This window comes from Platalea leucorodia, assembly GCF_965183815.1.
Source record: "Platalea leucorodia genome assembly, chromosome: Z".
In the NCBI taxonomy this organism is placed as follows: domain Eukaryota; kingdom Metazoa; phylum Chordata; class Aves; order Pelecaniformes; family Threskiornithidae; genus Platalea; species Platalea leucorodia.
The window spans coordinates 24,593,301-24,612,892 of record NC_138858.1 but is presented as its reverse complement, the minus strand read 5'-3'; the positions used below and the strand labels follow the sequence as shown (position 1 = coordinate 24,612,892).

Sequence of the window (19,592 nt, the reverse complement as noted above, 5' to 3'; positions counted from 1 at the left end):
AGCCTCTGTGTTGTCATGTGACCACTGTGGTCACCTACCATCTTGATTTTCCACATCATTTGTCTCCAGTTTTCTCCCCTCCAGTCCTGGAGTTTAGTGGTTTGGGGAATATATATACTTCCCCCCACCCCCTGCTTTGCTAAACACTAGAAACATTATTAATCAGAATGATTTTAAGATGCGTTAGTGGAAAATACTCACATCATCTTCAGGTCTGAATGGATTTCCTCTACCACCAACTCCTCCTGATATACTAAATCCAAGTTCTGGATCCTTGTCAATTCTCACTCGAATCTAAGTAGTTACAACCAAAGTTAGATGAACTGGCTGAAAATCTGCATTCAAAGTTACTGTGATTAAATTATTACTAAGGAATTCAAGTGAACAGAAGCTTTAAAAAGAAAAAACTCAAAAAAGCATTTATCACAGTTTAAGAGAGTATTGTATCTCATAATATTAATTCAGAACAACAGCATTGTGTATCATTGTATGTAAGTTCTACTCCACAGTATTATTATAATCATAGTTCATGTGGGCTTTACATTCAGAGATATTTCGATATTATGTCAATTAATTTAATGTCCCCAGCAAGAAACACATTCCTATGAGAGAAGCTGTTCCTCTTATTTCTTTGCTACCTCTAGCTGAATTAAAAAAAAAGAAAGAAAATCAATACTTTCACGCTAAGTTCTATGTAGCCAACACTGTCCCCCCCTTTCTCTTGACAGAATAGTTGCCTAGAAAATTTATTTTACACAGGAAGTGGACATTCTTATTCTAGCACAGAAGGAAAACAGAGTTCTCAGTATTTTCTCAAAAAACCCAAAACAATACAGAGGAAACATCCTGTCTAAGAGCAGAAAGAAGGTTGCCACAATGAAAGAGCCATTAAATTGTATAAGGATTTCTTAATCACATCTGTCTATCATAAATAGAACTGTTAATTATCAGGCATGCATCAGATGCTCAGAGTTTTTTATCCTGGCTTTTGTTTATGGATGCACATTTCTACACTTGCAGGTTTTTGAACTATTCTGAATAGCAATGAATAGATGTGAAGTACTCTAAGTTGTACGCTACTTTGTATTTTTTCAGTTACTAGATAAATAATGAGTTGGTGATCAATAACTGTAGTTGAGAAATAAATTTCTAGCTCAGTAAAAAGATGCAAGCGCAACTTTCTGGTACATTCTGTTAAAATTCTACCACATTTCTCTCTTAAAATGTTCACACAGAAAGTAAAAAGAGCTCAAAACTAGAAGGAACGTGTGATTTCAGTAGTAGAATTGCACTGAGATAATGCTGTCTTCTGCTGAAGATAAATTCCTGTATGATTTCTGTCACCATCTACAGAGAAATGGTAATAAATGAAAACAATCTAACAATTCACTGCCACAGACAGACAGACGTCATATTGTCAAATAAGATTTTATTCTTACCTCTTGCTTTGCCAACTCGTGGCTTTGTCTAGAAGAACACTGGGACTGGGGATAGGGAGGTTGGTGGGCAACTTTCAACATCAGATAATCAATTAATTGCTCTCTAGACGGATGTCTTGCTACAGATGATTGAGGAGGGAGATGATGGACTTGGCTGTAGTTTGCCTGAGGTCTTTGAGGCTGGCACATCTGTCCATTTGTCAAAGGTATCTGAATACAAAAATATGAATACTCTATGTCATACATTTTATAAGCAGCGATCCTCAATTCCTCCTTTATTACTTCAATATTTCTCATACTTGACTGCTTTTAATTTTAGGAACATTACTAAAACTACTCTTCTGGATCATGTACAATTACACTCAATTTTCTTTATAGTCATCAACTCTGACTTCCTGAGAAGAAATCTGAAAAACAAAACTTAGTTTGAGTGCTAATCTACTAGAATAGACTAGACAGTCTTTGCTTCTAGCACTTGTTTCACTGAGTTATCCCAACCATTATTTTCTAGCAGCGCAACTGACAGTATTGACACTTCGTTGATATCATTACAGTTTGCACTTTTATTGCATTAAATGCAGAGATTTTGTAACAATTCCCAGTAGATCATACACAAAATAAAAATCCCACACAGCTAGCAGACAAAAATTATAAACTCTCTGAGCATCTTTTGGTGCCCACTTTGCAAGAAAACCTTCTATGTGAATTCACACACAAGCTCAAGATTTTAATATCAAAACTGTAATAATATTTGCAATAAATGTTATTCTTTTGTTAACATATCTGTCACTGATTTGATAGGCATAATGATGGCAAACAGCAGTAAGGTACACAACTGTCAAGACATACAGTGCATTCAAACCATTTTACTAGGAATGATGCTGGACCTGACAATGTTTCTGACTGAAGCCTCAGAGTTACCGTTCAGCTCTGCAGCTCTGTGTTGAGATGGGCAGCCTTCTCCCTCCTCACCCCTATGCCTCGTGCTCTTAGCTAGCCTAAGTAGCCACTCAATCCATCTGTATGATTCCTACATTCCCAAAAATGCTACAGTCGTGAGTTACAGATTTTTTTCTGCCTGCCACCATTATCCCATTAGTTATAGGATACGAAGATATTAAAAACCTCTCTCTTTCAATATTATAAATAACTGAAGTGTGCAAATTTCAACCTTTAATGATGCTATGCAAATGGACACGTATCAGAATCTATTCTGTTGAGTATTTTATGTCAAAGTGATTCTGAGAAATGGTAATGTGTGTATATATAAATTTTCAGCTTATTTACAGATCAGATGTATTCAATTTACATTATTTTCTGCTGCCTTTTCTGAAAACCTAAAGCATGACAGGAAAAGTATTTTTTGTTGCACTGCCAGAGGTAGAATTTACGTAGGCAACATGTATCAACAGCTATGCAAATTCCCCATATCCAATGTCTGCAGAAATGCAACTCAAATTACTGAAGTTATAAAAAGTAAATCAATTGCTGCATCATAACAATTTTCCAGATTCCATTTACTTTCATTGTAGTAAGTCCTGCCTGTATAGATGGTCCTTAGAGACGAATACAGAATGTATCCTACAAATTCTAGTTTATCATCACAATTTCATCACAACAGACTTCAAGTTTTTTCTTTACAAGCTTTAATCAGCTTCAGATTGCTTTCCTGAAATCATCCGCCATATTCCAATTTCCACTTGCAATTACATCTTTTGCTGCAAATTTCTTCTTTCAGAGCCCCTGCTGAAGAAAAATGAGAACTATTCCCCCTTCATATAGTTAACTATTTTGTCTTCCAAAAAGAGGATGCTATTTCATTTACGCCACATTCAAAACCTGGGTATTAACGTTTTAAAGAAGCCCGAGTTCCAACTGCTATCCCAACATATATTTCTACTACTAATAAAAAAACATATCATTAAAAATAATAAAAAATTTATCCTATCCATGGTGCCATGTAGATAATTACCTGCACAGCTATTTTCTTCATGCTGTCCGGAGGAACATCTTTGAGACTAAGTGTGGCAGATGAATAATTCTGCTGTCCTGCCATGAATACTTCATCCTGGCATTGGTCTCCGGGAGTAGAAGCCTGGGGATGCTTTAAACAGAATGGAGCAGTAAAGACGACCGTCTTCATATAACTCAAACTAAAAAATTCTCATAAGAAGCCCAGAATAAAATATTTTAAGGGCTTTATCATTCTTTATCTTCTTTGATTAACTAGTACATTGTTTATGTAGAAAATCTTACTAGCCAAGACACCACACCCATTAAATATTGATGGATAGTTACAAAAACTAGCAACTGCAGAGGTGTCTTTGATCACCAACAAACTGATCAGAAAGGTCAACAAATGCTATGGACTGCCTATTCAGGGATTCATATGGTTAAAAGAGGTCTTGTTGACTTTATCCTGCTCACTATGGATACCATAACATCACTCAGGATGCTCAGAGTTAGAGAGTCATTTCCTCACATTTTCTTACAAACTGAAATATTAATTTTCTTGAATGCCTAAAGTATCTTACAGTACAGTTTACATCATCAGAATTTGTTTGGGGGAGGCAAAAGCATAATAAGATTTTGTTCAAACCTTTATCAACCTAGGTTAAATTCAGAACGGTAATCTCTTGTTCAGATATGTACAATGAAACCAGACAGTCTTATACATGTTCAGCCATCTATAAGAGCCAATTAGAAAAGTCAACTTCATGACATTAAATTGAAAAGCCTTGCAATAAGTTTAAGGCATATGAAGTGAAGGCAAAGTATTGGATTTAATGCCTATAAAAAAATTCCAGCACATAATTTACATTCTTTTTATTGAAAGCATTGTCCATATGTAAAAGGATAACTCTATCAATTTAAGGACACCTCTCACAGTTTATTCATTCCCCCTCTATACATTGCAATAGCCTCCTGTAGGTACTCACTCGAACAATGTGCACACCAGAACCTCTTCCGTCTGCAACACTCAAGGCAACACTACCCTGGCTGCCATGCAGATCCCTAGAGCTGCCATAGTGAAAGCTGCTAACTGCAGCATAATTGGAATTAAAGGACCTAGACAGCATGCTCTGAATAAAGAGGGGACAGATTTAACACAGAGATTAGTGCAGCATGCATAAACCACAAGACATGTTATACATAGACTAATACAAACATATTCCATAGTCATGCAAGATAAAAACCATGCAAGAACAGTACCACTGTGATGTATAAAACACAACTCAGTGACCTCTATTTACCTTTATTTACTGTAAATCAGCATGCAATCAGCAGCTAACATGCAGAATTACATGTAAATAAAGTCATTCAAATGTTCATGTGTCTGGAAAAACAACAAAGGTGCACAGCTTATCAAAATTTCTAGGTTTTCATTAAATTTGCAACAGATCAAGTGTGTTGTAGGAAGAGAAGCTGGCAGTTAAGATAAACATCTGTGGAAAACCATCTAATTACCAGTTATTATTTTGTCTCATTTCCTCCCCTATTACTGGTACAGTACAAATAAAAATTTACACAGAGACAGAGATTTGACCATTTGACTGGGTTTTCTTGCTATTGCAATGCTGTCAACATCCGCAATGCATTCCAGTAACACTTCATTCAAGAATGTGAATGAGCCTCACTTAAAGAAAGAGACATTCGAAAGTAATCTTGGTGTCCACCCCTGTGCCACTGTAGGTAAACAGGTAACACGAGCTCAAGGACAGAAGTGATACTTCTGTTTTGAGCTTCAATACCTTGCAAACCTGACCTTTGCAATATTGGCAAGGGTAATAGAAAGAAAGCAGTAGACACTACCATCTTGGCACCATGGACTTTTGTAGTTGTAAGAACAAAACAAAAGAAAAATACTGCACAGAAGAAGAAAAGGAAAATCTTCCATGTGCCACCTGACAAATGAAACAAACCTATCTTGAAAAAGTGACAAAGACCCATGAAAAACTATGATCATAGTAAAAGATACACCACAAAGCATCAAAACCCAGCAAATTCAAAGCTTCTAGATTTTCCAAGTAAAAAAAAAAAAAAAAAGTTCAAAATACCTATCATTTGACCAAGATACTACAGCAACTCTTACATTAATTGACACCATTTCCCACAGCATTCTCCTGGAGAAACTGGCTGCTCATGGCTTGGACGGGTATACACCTCGCTGGATAAAAACCTGGCTGGATGGCTGGGCCCAAAGAGCTGTGGTGAATGGAGTTAAATCCAGTTGGCAGCTGGTCACAGGTGGTGTTCCCCAGGGCTCAGTACTGGGGCCAGCTCCGTTTAATATCCTTATCAACGATCTGGATGAGGGGATCGAGTGCACCCTCAGTAAGACTGCATATGACACTAAGTTGGGCAGGAGTGTTGATCTGCTGGAGGGTAGGAGGGCTCTACAGAGGGACCTGGACAGGCTGGATCGATGGGCTGAGGCCAACTGCATGAGGTTCAACAAGGCTGAGTGCCGGGCCCTGCACTTGGGTCACAACAACCCCATGCAATGCTACAGGCTTGGGGAGGAGTGGCTGGAGAGCTGCCTGGCAGAAAAGGACCTGGGGGTGTTGATCAACAGCCAGCTGAACATGAGCCAGCAGTGTGCACAGGTGGCCAAGAAGGCCAATAGCATCTGGGCTTGTATCAGAAATAGTGTGGCCAGCAGGACCAGGGAGGTGATAGTGCCCCTGTACTCGGCACTGGTGAGGCCGCACCTCGAGTCCTGTGTTCAGTTTTGGGCCCCTCACTACAAGAAGGACATCGAGGTGCTGGAGCGTGTCCAGAGAAGGGCAACAAAGCTGGTGAAGGGTCTGGAGCACAAGTCTTATGAGGAGCAGCTGAGGGACCTGGGGTTGTTTAGCCTGGAGAAAAGGACGCTGAGGGGAGACCTTATTGCTCTCTACAACTACCTGAAAGGAGGCTGTAGCAAGGTGGGTGTTGGTCTCTTCTGCCAAGTCACAAGCAATAGGACAAGAGAAAACGGCCTCAAGTTGCACCAGGAGAGGTTTAGATTGGATATTAGGAAAAGTTTCTTCACTGAAAGGGTGAGTCCCCATCCCTGGAGGTATTTAAAAGACGTGCAGATGTGGTGCTTAGGGACATGGTTTAGTATTTGACTTGGCAATGCCACGTTAACGGCTGGACTCGATCTTAAAAGGTCTTTTCCAACCTAAACGATTCTATGATTCAATGAATAAATATATTTTGGTGTTTGTCTGTTGACTACATATACTAATCTGATTTTCAAAATATTCACTAGTCCTCAGGTGGACAGTTGCTCTTTTGTATTAGATTTATCTTGTGAAACTAAAACTAGTTTACTAATCAAAGTCATATGCCTCTGCATTCATACTTCCCAGATGCTCTGTAGCACAATCATTGGAAACTCCCTTGGAAAACAGTATTTGCTGACAACACTTGGCTTTTCTTGGCCAATACTCTTGGATAACCTCTCACTCAGTGGCATAGTGAGTTTTCTTCACACTCCTCTTCTACACCTACCCTGTTCTCTAGTCAATGATTTTTCAAGCTTCCAGACAAGTCTCCAGAGGCTTTTCCCCTCTTGGGAGGGGAAGACTGTACTCAGCATTCAAGTCTCTCTTTACTAAACATTCAATCTGAGCTTACTGCTCCTCTAAGTTTCAGGCCAAACACCTAGATGAAACTGCCAAAGCCAGTTTTCCTTAGCTCCTTAGTGCCTCAAAGCATCTTCTTACAACTCTCCTTAAAATAGTCTCTGTAATTAGCCAGGTGGCCTCCTTCCCCCACTTGTACAGGCAACTCCCTGAAGTCTCCTTACAGGAAGCTCCTCTCAGAGGCTCCTCTCTCTCTCCATCTTCTGTAAGTGGCAAAAAGACAGATAAAAATACAAAGGAATGCATGGTGAGACTAGAAAGTTATCATCTGAAAGTGCCTCTAGCAGACCATCTTACTATAAAGATCCCTAGATCCACTAGACTCACTGTTCTTTTAGAAGGACCCAAACAGATGGTCAATAAATAGTAACAATCTAAATCCAGATTTGTATTTACAGTCTAAGATAGATCTGCAACAGGAGGTAGAACTTCCCTAAAATTTTGTAGAAGCACGAACTTGTCCATCAGGAATTAAGATTTCAGTTAACTCAGTTCAGTGAGCTTCAAGGTGATTACATAGCCTGAGAGTAGTTTTATTCAAGGGTTTATAAAATCTCTTTTCTTGGTAGAGACTTCTTCTGAAGTACAAAAATGATTGTGCAATTGAAGTAGGGAAGACATGAGAAGTACTGCCAACACCATTTTTCTCCATCTCTACATTGGGCACAGCATCTCAACACTAAATTAGAAGGAACCCACAAGTACAGACTGTACAGAGCAAAGACTATTTAAAATTACATGGAGTTGTAAGAAAGTTGTAGTTTAACATGAGAAGAAATTCCTAGTGACATATCTAGGAAATACTTCTCCTCTACCTATTTTTATCTGGGAAGAAAGAAACAGGCATTTAGAGTGTGAATACTATTCCTCTTAATTTTGCTTCTCAATATGAGCACGATGAAGGTTGTACATTTCCTAGTGAGATTCCTGAAGACTGCTGCACCAGACAAGACACTTTTGGAAATATGAATATGCAGATGCCATTAAACCCCCTGATTTTTATTCCAATTTATTAAAAATTAAATATGGAATAAATTTATGGTCTAAACTTCAGATTAAATATGAATGTTAATTCCAAGTATGAACTCCATTCTCCACCTGGTTTGCTACAGTGTCTTAGGGCATAATGGCCTGCAAAATGATAATTCAAATATTTGAGGCTTGAGAAATCTCATTTCAATTACTCTAATACACACTAACCAATATACACACCACGTTCCACTACATTTTTGTGAAAGCTAAGTTTACTAGCAATCACTTATTCAACCATGAAGAATACATTAAGATCTACAATACATCAAGAAAACATAACTATGTACAAAGCAAAAAAAAAAGAAAAAAAAAAAAAAAACCCACCACCACCAAAAAACCCTCAGCATATAAATCAGGATTTGTAGTCAAAATCAGCCTCTGATGGAATCAGTTTAGATGCAGGCAGCTAGTAGCATAGTTTTGGGGTTTACTTACATTATTTTGGAATGCTAATAGTCAGAACATATTCTCCATTTTGCAGCTTACAAGAGAATTAACAATTTCAGATTTCAAAAGGGTGTCTTGGGAATCAAAGTGCCTTAACACATTTACTTAGGTGCAAGGCAATAAACAGTGGAATTTACCTAGGAGAATTTCTATTGGATAATACTGTTGTAATTTTAAGGCTGGCTGGAATCTCTCACAATTTTGGTATAGAACAGGAACCAGTAAAATTCAAGTATCTGCAGGGAAGACGATTCTACATTATACTTATCTTGGAATAGCCTTAACTGGTAACTGCTAAGCCTAAGTATTAGTCTTTTTACTTATTTAACAGTACTTAGAATCAATTGCCACCTAAAGGTGGACATAAGTTATCCTTTGAGGTTATATTAAATGTCTAGAAATCCCTTCACTTTTCATTCCCACCTTGACTATCTAAGATTCTTTAGAAACAGTTTGCTCAAGATATTCTGGAACACTTGAAATGCCTAAAATTAATGCATTAAGCCGTTTGGAATAAAAGCACACAAGGGGAAAAAAAAAAAAGCTTTGTTTGAAATCTGATAGCATTCTAGCAAGATACGAGTTTATCCCAAAGAAAAACTACTTAAACATTATGAAACTATCCTTCAGTCACAAGGGGGTGGGGGGGGAAAGCATGCATTTAGGTCTCTGATTCTGAAAAAAAATTCAATTCAATTCAATCTTCAGTAAGTGACAGCATTCCTATTGAAGAGTTACATATGGAAAATTACAGCAAATTTAAATTCTACTATCATAAAATGTTTGCAGGGTCAGAACTTCTGTTTTTTACATTCCAAATGCACAAGAATTTTATTCCTTTTGAAGTGTGATGTATTGACTTCTGAACTGCACACAATACCATTATAACACATTGATGGTTCAGGAGTCCTTTCAAAATGGAGAAAAAAATAAAACTAAAATAAAAATTTAAAACTAACAGCTACTGAATGGATAGCATTCCTGTAGTTTATCAGTGTCAAAACATTCCTCAGATTATCATCTTATAAACACTTAAGCACTTAATTTTATGTGTGCACAGACCCACTGAAGTTACTTTCCTTGACATGTTGAAGCAAGCTTAACTTGGAGAAAATCTGAGGCCATATCAATTAAAATATTTTTGCATGTTAGGTATGTAGCATAAAAAAAATTAATTCAAGAAAAACTTTCAAACTTTGATTAAAACTGCAATTCTCTATCAATACTGAAACACTTGGGCTTTTTTCTTCTAATAAGGCAACTTTCAGAATAAAACGACCTATTCTGATTTCTGAATTGGAAAATAGGAATCAAACTTTATGACCTCTTCTCTGAAAGCTCTACTGTTTTAGATAAATAGTAGATAAAGTAGATAAAAAATAGAGGACTTAATTCCAGATGAAATTAGAATTGAAAGCAAACATGCACCTGATGAACTCCCAAGAGATGCACATCAAAAAAAGAAAATATACATATGTAAGGAAAGGACAGCCCAGTAACTGTTTCTGCCTACTCAGCACATAGAAATGTAATAGATATTTGCAGATAATTGTTGCAGATATTTATTACTGCAATTTACAGATGAGAAATTCCTCTACCACACAATAAAATGTGTGCGACACTAATGTTTTTACACAGGCAGTATTTTAAATTCCTAAATGAAAACCTTCAGCAAGACTACTATAGAAGACTACTGCTACATAAGAGGTAGTAAAATTGGCAAGTCACACTCAAAAAGGAAAATATGCTGAAAAATACTACTGTTCTTAAAAACACACCTGTGCACTAAATTTATGAGGTTGGGGGTGGGGCAGAGTTGACTGCATGCTTTCCAACAGCTTACATACATAACCACTAGAGAGCAGCTTGACACTTAAATAAGCTCTTTTCTCTATCCCACAATAACATATGCTTTGCATCAGGTAAGCAAATTGTTTCTGTTTACAAATGGTCTCATTAACTGTTTTCACCTTCCTTCAACCAGATGGATAATTTTAGTTGACTGGCATATGCCCCCTTACAATTTGTCAAAGGGACTACAAATGCTGGTTACTTGGCTGGAATCCATTGTTCACCATTTTTGCTGGACTTAAAACTATCCAGTATCTCTCCTCATGCAAATTAAACTCTTGAAAGTTTTTTTTTTTCCTTACATATATCAGGTAAAAAGGGCTAATAAATAAAACAAGAACTAGCTTCTCCAATTTGTCCAACAAGCAGACACTGTTTATTTAAGTGGGTTCACCCTCCTCTCTCTCCCTCCCTCTCCCTCCAGTTACTAAATTTTATAAAAACAAAATAAACAAGTACTTCAGGAGCTTAGCAAAAAGAAAAAAAAACAAACCCAAACCCACAATAAAACCAATCCTCCAAAACCCACTATACCCTCTTTTCTAATAAGCACAGGATAGAAATAATAAACATGATTAAATTCAATAACAGACTCAAAAGAGTCACAGCAAAGGTAATACTATTAACCATACTGTTGTGTATAACCACAGGCAAGAAGACATGAATTAAATATTCATCATAAGGCTTAATTTTGTATACCTGTTTTGGTCAATGCTGGGTATTATGCTTTAAAAAAAGAAATGCCATTTTAAATCCATGAAAGATTTGTCAAAGCAATTTCCACTAAATGTTCCTTAAATGAGCTCTGTAATTGAACTTGTTCCTTAAATGCCTTTTCCTTAAATGAGTTCTGTAATTACTGAAATTTTTTTTCACTCTTCAAAACATTTCAGAAGTCTGCTTTATAGATTAAGCCCCCCCGCCCAGCTAATTTTTAATTACAAACAGAAATACCGAAACCATTATTTTAAAAGAACAAAGAAATATCCAGTAAATTCCTAGAATTTCCACATTATCGTATTTGCCAGCTGCCATATAGAATCATATCTACATTTTTCACAGTTCAGATTTTTCTTTTTAAATCAGTCATATCCCAGAGAATATAAAATAGACAATTATATACACATTCACTTTTATACCCATAAATAAGTCTCAGATTGCTAAGTAAAAGCTACTTTAAAATGCTTCAAGGCCAGAACAAAACAAACATGCACATACAAAACAGACTTCTAAGATCTGTTAAATTAGATGCACAGCTAAGATCTCAATAGCAGCTATTCCATATCACTCTAGTAGGAAACAAAAATTACGGTTTACATATAAAGCACGATAGAAAGTATAGACAGATATAAAAGGAATCAAGTCAGGAAATCCATTTCATTTCAGTAAAGGTGACTACACTGCTACAGTAGCTGAACAGATATCACTGGTGTGCGTTAGGAACATTGTTCCTAACATGTCAAATGTAGACAATATAAGAATGAGGTATAAACAAACTGCATTAGCAGTGCACTGAAGTTCTGTTTCCCTCTACATTCAGGGATTGCTGGGATTTTTGCTTCTCTGTCATTTCACGTAAGATTTGGTATAGGCATCCAGGAGAATGGAAGATCAGAGAATGCACCTTTTATTAGGGTTGGAACATGGTGAGGTTTGTGACCACCTTGTGGGACAAAAGGTCCCCACACTACAGCACAGTACTGTGAAAGCCTTAAAATATTTTATGTTGTACCTGACTCAAACCTGATCACAAGAACAGGTGCAGCTGTTGTGCAGGCTTGTTTGAAAAACAAACAAAACCCATCCCTTTCTATCACCAGAAGTTAGGCAGCTTAAACAAAAACAACCCCATCCCTCCAAATACTTGATTTTAAAAAAAAAAAGTTATAGTTAAAAGTAATTTTTCCAACCACCTCCAATTAAATTTCTTTAGCTATCACAGATATTGACATATCTAGCATAATAATCACAAAGCAAACTGTTTTTTCAAAAGAAATTAAAAAAGAAAATCCATCTAGCTGGCATAATCAAAATGTGTTTTGGCTGCTTTATTCACTTCCCCTCCAAGAAAACAGGATCAGGTTAATGACATTCTACCCATTCATTACTGATGATATTTTAAGCTGGTTTAGCTGGACACCATAGATTACACTCTTCCAGTCTCTACTCAAATTGTTTGAAGATATATAATTGTTCAGCTCTACTATCAGCTCAAATTCTTGATAGCATTTACAGTACATAAAGAATCCTGTTCATAATCTCTAGTTATATCAAAACCTCCTGTGATTTCCCGAAATGAACAAGGTTTTTAAGTGTTCTCATCTCACAGCAATAAATATTCATTCAACAATCTGTCAGATACCCAACTTCAAAAGACAACTGGCTTGGAGGCAAATACATGTTAATTATGGCTTTTGAATTCTTCAGCAACTGAAGCTGTAGACCTATATTTCCAAATAGATTTTACTGGTTTTCTCTTCCTTGTTCTTAAAGAGAAGATATAGGGGAAAAAAGGCAGAACAGACAGTGTAAGGGAGTATTTTAGTATAATACGAATACAGTGCTACAATAAAAATTACATGGCCTAAAAGAGCTGGCCTTGCAGTCCAGCAGGTCAATGTGACATTATTTAATGTATTCTAAAGTAATTGGACTAAGCTGGCAAGTATGATGTAAAAACAACAGGGACTTTTTTTTCTTTGGGGGAAAAGTTCATTTACAGTCTACCATTTGACTGTTTCCCAGGTATTCATCACAAACACGTTTATCCTTTTTAAAGCAGTATCAGAAGTACATTTTCAGTGGTAATTAAAAGCAGTTCAAAACACAGAGTATTTAACTTATTCCATATCCAGATAACGGAAAGGTAGAGAAGTTTTAAAATTATTATTTTTACCTTTTCTAGCTTTTTAGCCTCAATATGTCGCAGCACCTGTTCCCTCCAGTCATGAGGGACTTTACTTTTTCCTGGAGGGTCTAATAAAGAATGCTCAGAGTTAACCCTTGGGTTTGATCTCTTTGAAGGGCTAGTCCGTGAGTAATTGAAGTCACTAACTGACATAGTTCTTTCTGGTATTTCATTCACCGACGGCCGAGCACTCTGTGGTCTGGGTACATTTGGGCCATCAATGCTATACGTCCTGGCAGAAAGAGGTCTCTGTTGCCCAGACATTACTGGTGGAGCTCTCCCCATTGAATGCAAATCCCTGTATGTTAAATAATCCCCTTCAGGAACTTGCATCCGCCTTGAAGGTCCAGTATCCCCAACATTTATAGAAGCTGTAGAAGACACACTGCTCTGCCTTTGAAGAGTGTGTCTGGTTGCTCCTGGGAGCAGTCTGTCATTTGGTGGAATAGCCCACATATCTATATGTCTCCCAGCCATCCGTTGATGAGTGTTATACACAGTGCTGGCTCTGACATTGTTATGATTGGAGAAATTCATATTTGCAGAATGCTTTACATAGCTGGGGGTTTCTGCACTGTCAGATCTCAGCAGACGTGAAGGAGGTAAGCTGCCTTGTTCTGCTTGGGTGTTTTGTTTCTGGGGCCACAAGGTGTCTTTTGCTGTTGCACTGCTGCTGTACTGAATGTTATACTGGGGAGCACAGAACATCTGTGCACCACTTATCACGGATCCTCTCACTACATTAGCACCTTCAGGATTGTGATTTGAGTCAAACTTGAACACAGTTTTTGCAGAAGATACTAAATCAGATGATGATGACGACCCAGGAAAAACCTGCAAAGGCTGATCATACAGAAGAGTAGCGGATTTACTTCGGACTATGTTTTTTCCATCTGCAATATCAGATGCTGATTTTACCACTGAGTTTGGCTGTTGAGATCCATTCTCATCGACAATATCATAGATCTTCAGACCACCAGTGTCCATACTGGTGATACTGTGAGATTTCATCACAGGACCACTTCTCTGTGGGGACAAATCTTCAATGCTCCTTGAAACAGATAGCTCAGCAGAAGTGCCATCAACTGTAGTGCTTCTTGTTAGTTCGTTGTTACTGGGAGCCTGTACTGCTTCCTCAGGATGTCCATTTACTTTATTTATAGGATATTTATTTCCATTTTCCAAGTGCTCGCTTTCTTCTTTCATGTTGTTATTCAAAAAGCCCTTTACTGAAACTATTTCCTGTGTTTGTAACCTTTCTACAGGAACCGGCACTGCCTCTTCACTAACCAGTTTATTGATATTCATGTTTATTTGGTCTAATTTGTGAGACTCCTCCGTAGGAGTGCTTAGATCAACACCTTTTGCTATCAGGCCTAATCTTTCTTCAATGCTTAATTCGTATTCAGACAAATTTGAAACCTTCTCTTGCACATTTACTTTTTCTTCTACTGCAATGCTCAATTCACCTCCATTTTGCAAAAGGTTATTCAAATTTTCGTCTTCTCGCCTGGAAAAAAAGATGGCTCTTAAAAGAAATCCCAAAAGGAACCAATATATTCCTTTAAGAACTGTTTTAGAAAAAATAATCATTAACATGAAACACAGCCATACTGTGCACACAAAACAGGACAAAGACCAACATACAACCAGATGTATGACTTGCTATCTTACCGTTACAAAATATAGAGGGCTCATTTGGGCAATGTTTGTGTCATCTGATTTCAGAAGTTTGTTTAAATTCAACAGGAATTAAAGACAGTTTAGAAGTGTCAAAAAGTACAAAGTGACAATAACTCAATTTTTTTTTTATCAAATACTTGCAAGTTCCATGACAATTCTGGACAAATGTCTTGTTTCTATTGGCAATTTAAAAAAAAGTCACCTTCTAACTAAAACCTCCAGAAGAGTAGCAACCTGTAAGCCCATTCTTTATAAGTTTCTAAAAGCCTTTTATAGTTATGTTATTAATCAAATTGATCTTCAAAATTATGCAAATAGAAACATAGAGCTTTTAAAATGGTGTACTGAAGTATTTTGCAGAGATAACAAATTATAAGGATTAAATTATTAGACCCTATTATTAAAACAGATGGGAACCATGTCCTATATATACTAAAATTAGCGTCTGAATTTTATTGTCTTTTTTTTTTTTAAGAGAACTATTCCATTATTTAATACTATTTTAAAACATTAGAATTTAAATGATTTAATGAATGATAAATTAATAAATTAAAGGAATGGACACATAATATGAACGACTAAGTAACATTTTTCTATTATATTTGCTTAGTGGTATACAGTATCTTACAAACCTGATCTTGGATAAAACAGCAGCATGTGTTTCTTTGTCTGGAGAACAGAGAGAAATATCTTGGCTACTGTCAGTATTTAAGGAAACAGAATCTGACATTCGAGAAGGAGAGGAACAGTTGCTGTTATTTTGATTGCTATTGTGGGTAGCTTCATCTGATAAGGAATCAGCATCTTTTGAATCATCTGAAATAAAAATTTGCCAATTTAGTTACAGACACATACATCTGTTTAATAGCCATTTAATGTATGTATGTTAATATATTTAGAAATTGTCTCTTGTTCTTCAGTAATTCTTACTACTGGAAACTAAAATGTAAGGTAACACTTTTGCAAACTTCATTTAAACTTACAAAAGACTGCTGATAACAGTTCCTGTTTTTTAAATATGTGGCTCAATGTAAACAGCCCTCACCTGTTAATGAAATGTAACTCATTGCTTTATTCCACATTTCCTTGGCATAAACTAGTGCTACATTATGTAATATTTCCCCAAAATATCTATCAAATCATATTTCTGTTTTTGCAATGATCTCAAAGTTTTGAATTACATGAGTCAGCCCCTATGAAAATGAAGTACACTGCTTCACATGCAGGATTTTGAAAGTGTGCACAGTTCCTGATATTGAACATTGTATCATTGTTAAATAACTATTTACTAGACCAAGTACTCTGGAAAGACATAGATCACTGGATAAGCTCTGTATAGTTTCATAAATGTAAAAAAACAGGAAAGAAAAATGTTCTTCTGCAGAGCTGGAATCCAATGCATTCCCATGCTTTGCAGACTACTTAGGACAGAGTACTTTATATCTGTTCATATTAATTCTTGCGTAATGTATGCATACTTACATACTCAATCCTTATAAAAATAATTCTCTGTGGGACTTCAAGCCAGCCATAGTTTTAATACAAGTGTACAAACAAATACATTTAAATTTTTACTTCAAGAGACAGGTACCAAAAGCATAAATTTTGTGAAACTAATGTCTATCTCCACAGACAAGAAAGAAGTTTTGACTTAGTACTTTAGTCAGGCATAAAAACGCCAAGATAGCATTAATAAACATCAATCTTTTCACCTGCATGTGATTTGCAGCAGACTCTTCCTGCTACCTCCGTGTGGTTTTCCTTCATCCCCACTAAATCTCACTCTTTTACATCTAAAGGCCAGAAAAGCCTTTTGTCCTGGAAAGTCCTGAACTAGGATATCATACGAAGCAAAATACAACCTGCTCTCCAACTTTTAAATTATGTTTTCTCTGAATCCTAGGTCATTCCTTACTCTTAAGGAAATGGTTTTTGGAACAGAAATTATCTTTCATAGAATATAAAACTTAGGTAACAAAAACAATGTTCTGAAGTTTCCTGTTAGAGGAAAGAAGAAAAATAAAAGAGTAAAGTGACTCTGGAGAAAGAGTTGCCACAAGAGAAGTTTATTCTTAAACCTTAGGAAGAGAGGACAGCTTCTCTAAGAAATTTAAACAAGTGATATTGCTGCCTACAGCAGCAATAATCCACAAAATCTGGGGGAGGGGGGAAATATAGAATATTTCCAAGGTAAATACCACTTTCTGAAATCCTTTTCTTAAGCATATCAAGAGTGTGTTTAAGCCAACAGTCCCCCAAAACACATGCATCTCCTTTCCCCCTCTGCTTTTAAACTCATGACAAGAATCAAGAAAATTACAATGTCACACAGCTTTCTCTACCACACGCTCAAGTATATTGCAGAATTTTTTTTTTGCTTTCATTGCTTAGCTAGAGAATTGATCATCTTTCTTTTAAAACATACAAATTAAATCTACTTCTACATAATTTAATTGGAAAAACTAGTCACTTCAAGGCGAGGAATTATCAGAATCGCACAACACTTCTATTGCTTTTTATAGTATCATCTAACCTTTTTTGTTATTGCTAAGAGCTACCACTTTTGGTTGGTTTATGGAGGTTTCTATCAGCGGTGGTCGCATTTCTGCCATTTTCATCTCTTCATCAGAGGAGAGTTCTTCTGACTCCTGCTAAAGGAAAAACAGCTTTATGCTGTGCATTTTAAATAAATGCTTAAAGGTTAAGTAAATGCTATCTATCTAAACTGTCACCCACCGAACAATAAAGGGGAAAAAATAAACAAGCAACATAACATAAGCATAAGAATATGTAGTGCAAGTGAACTGAATTTAGTAATATTTGCCACTGAATTATTATCTTTAAGAAGCAGCATATGCAGACTTGCACTGTCACTAATGAACTCCATGGGAACGACAGTCAAACCTGTGACTTCAGCTGCAAAAACCTACTTGAAGCAAGCAGACACAGCCTCTGTTCGACCACTGGAGAGAACCTGCAGTTGAGTTCAAGTCAGAAAGTTATCACCAAACCAGCAAGCACCCCAGACTGACTAGCTGGGTAGTGTTTTTGCAGAATAAAGCTCAAACTCAAACAGCTATAGAGCAGCATGACCAAGACAATCTTAGGAATGGAGAGCTATACTGTGAGAAAAGACTGAATGAGCTTGGCTTGTCTAGTCTAGCGAAAAAAAAAAAAAAAAAAAAAAAAAAAGAGCAAGTGTAGCTTGGGCTTATATCTTTAAATTTACGCTGGGCGTAAATTCCAAAAGGAAGACAAGTTATTAACTTCAAGAACAATGGCAGAGGAATAAAGCAATGCTGAATACATTTAAGCTAGAAATCACTAGTTCCTAACCATAAGATGGAGCTCAGTGCACTTATGAAAGAGATTAACTGACAAAACTGCTGCAAGGGCAGCCATGCAACTGATTCAGTATCCTACTGGCAGCCCTATATTCCTATCATCTTCAAAAAACAATTGTTTCCAGTAACATTTTGAAGGGAAGGAAACCTTCCTTCCCTAAAGTGGAAATTTCTTTCTAGTAAACATGCTTCCTATTACAAATGCTACAAAATCCATGTTGCAGATTGCAAAAGTAGTCTGCCAATGTTCACTTTTTCTTACAAGTTTCAGAACATTTAATATGTGGAACCTACTGGAGCACCACCTTTCCCATGATACTAACTACCTGGCCAGTTCTTTGGACTGCAGGGAGGACAAAGCTGACGAACATGTAGCAAACAAGCAAGTCTTCATTAAAAATAAAAAGTAAAAATCCATCTGTTTTTCTCCGTACCCGGAAGAGACAACCTTTTCACTGCCTCTACCACATTGCCCTTCCTCTTCGATGTGACATAAAACAAGCGTAATCAAGGTTGAAATGAAAAACTTAACACATGTGAAGTTCAGATATCTGGATTCAACTGCAACAGAGTTACCAGCAGGTTATTACATGGAAGTAAAGAATTCACTATCCCTGATCAACTACACACTGCTGCCCCATTTACTTACTGGCATACAGCCAGCTACAAAGAATTGCTGTCACTATTGTTAGACAACTAATATGATTTTCTGTAATTATGCTTTTAAACTAAAGAAAAATGTCAAAACCAATATTTTCAGAAAGCATGCAGAAGCAGGAACACGCTAGTGGGGACATAGCCAGCAACAGCGACAACTGCTTGTCACAAAGCCTTTTCAGCAAAAGTATGATATATATAAGCAGTGGAACACTGCTTATACAACACAGGCAAAAATAATCTGCTTGTGAAACTACAAAAAAAGCATTTTACAGGTTGTGACTGGCAACTGATTAAGTGACAAGTTCCAATATTTGTCATAAGTCTGAAACATTCTAAATAAATGAATACATGGTGTTTGTCAGAGAGATGTACAAAGAGTTTGGAAGTTTAAAATCTCTGACTCTTTATAAGAGGTAAATACAATCCAAGTCATATTCATGACAGCTCACTAATAAACACAGAGGAATACATATTTTTAAACCCACCTTTCACTTTTCATTTAAAATTAATATGCATAGTCACTTGGATATACAAGTATTTGATTGCTCTCACTAATCAGATATTTTGTCATTTCAGTGACTATTAAAATCAATTA

The 19,592-nt window shown here is 36.5% G+C and overlaps 1 protein-coding gene across 1 annotated transcript in view; it reads right to left on the bottom strand.

Moving 5' to 3' along the window:
* The window catches only part of LOC309602089 (erbin-like), a gene marked incomplete at its 5' end in the record, with an annotated part of 33,480 nt that overhangs the window by 7,022 nt on the left and 6,866 nt on the right, over positions 1-19,592 (bottom strand). The window contains 7 exons of the mRNA XM_082335394.1: positions 202-294; positions 1,440-1,649; positions 3,412-3,543; positions 4,379-4,522; positions 13,299-14,820; positions 15,626-15,809; positions 17,527-17,644. Coding sequence (XP_082191520.1) covers positions 202-294; positions 1,440-1,649; positions 3,412-3,543; positions 4,379-4,522; positions 13,299-14,820; positions 15,626-15,809; positions 17,527-17,644 — 2,403 coding nt within the window. The remainder of the gene's footprint in view (positions 1-201; positions 295-1,439; positions 1,650-3,411; positions 3,544-4,378; positions 4,523-13,298; positions 14,821-15,625; positions 15,810-17,526; positions 17,645-19,592) is intronic.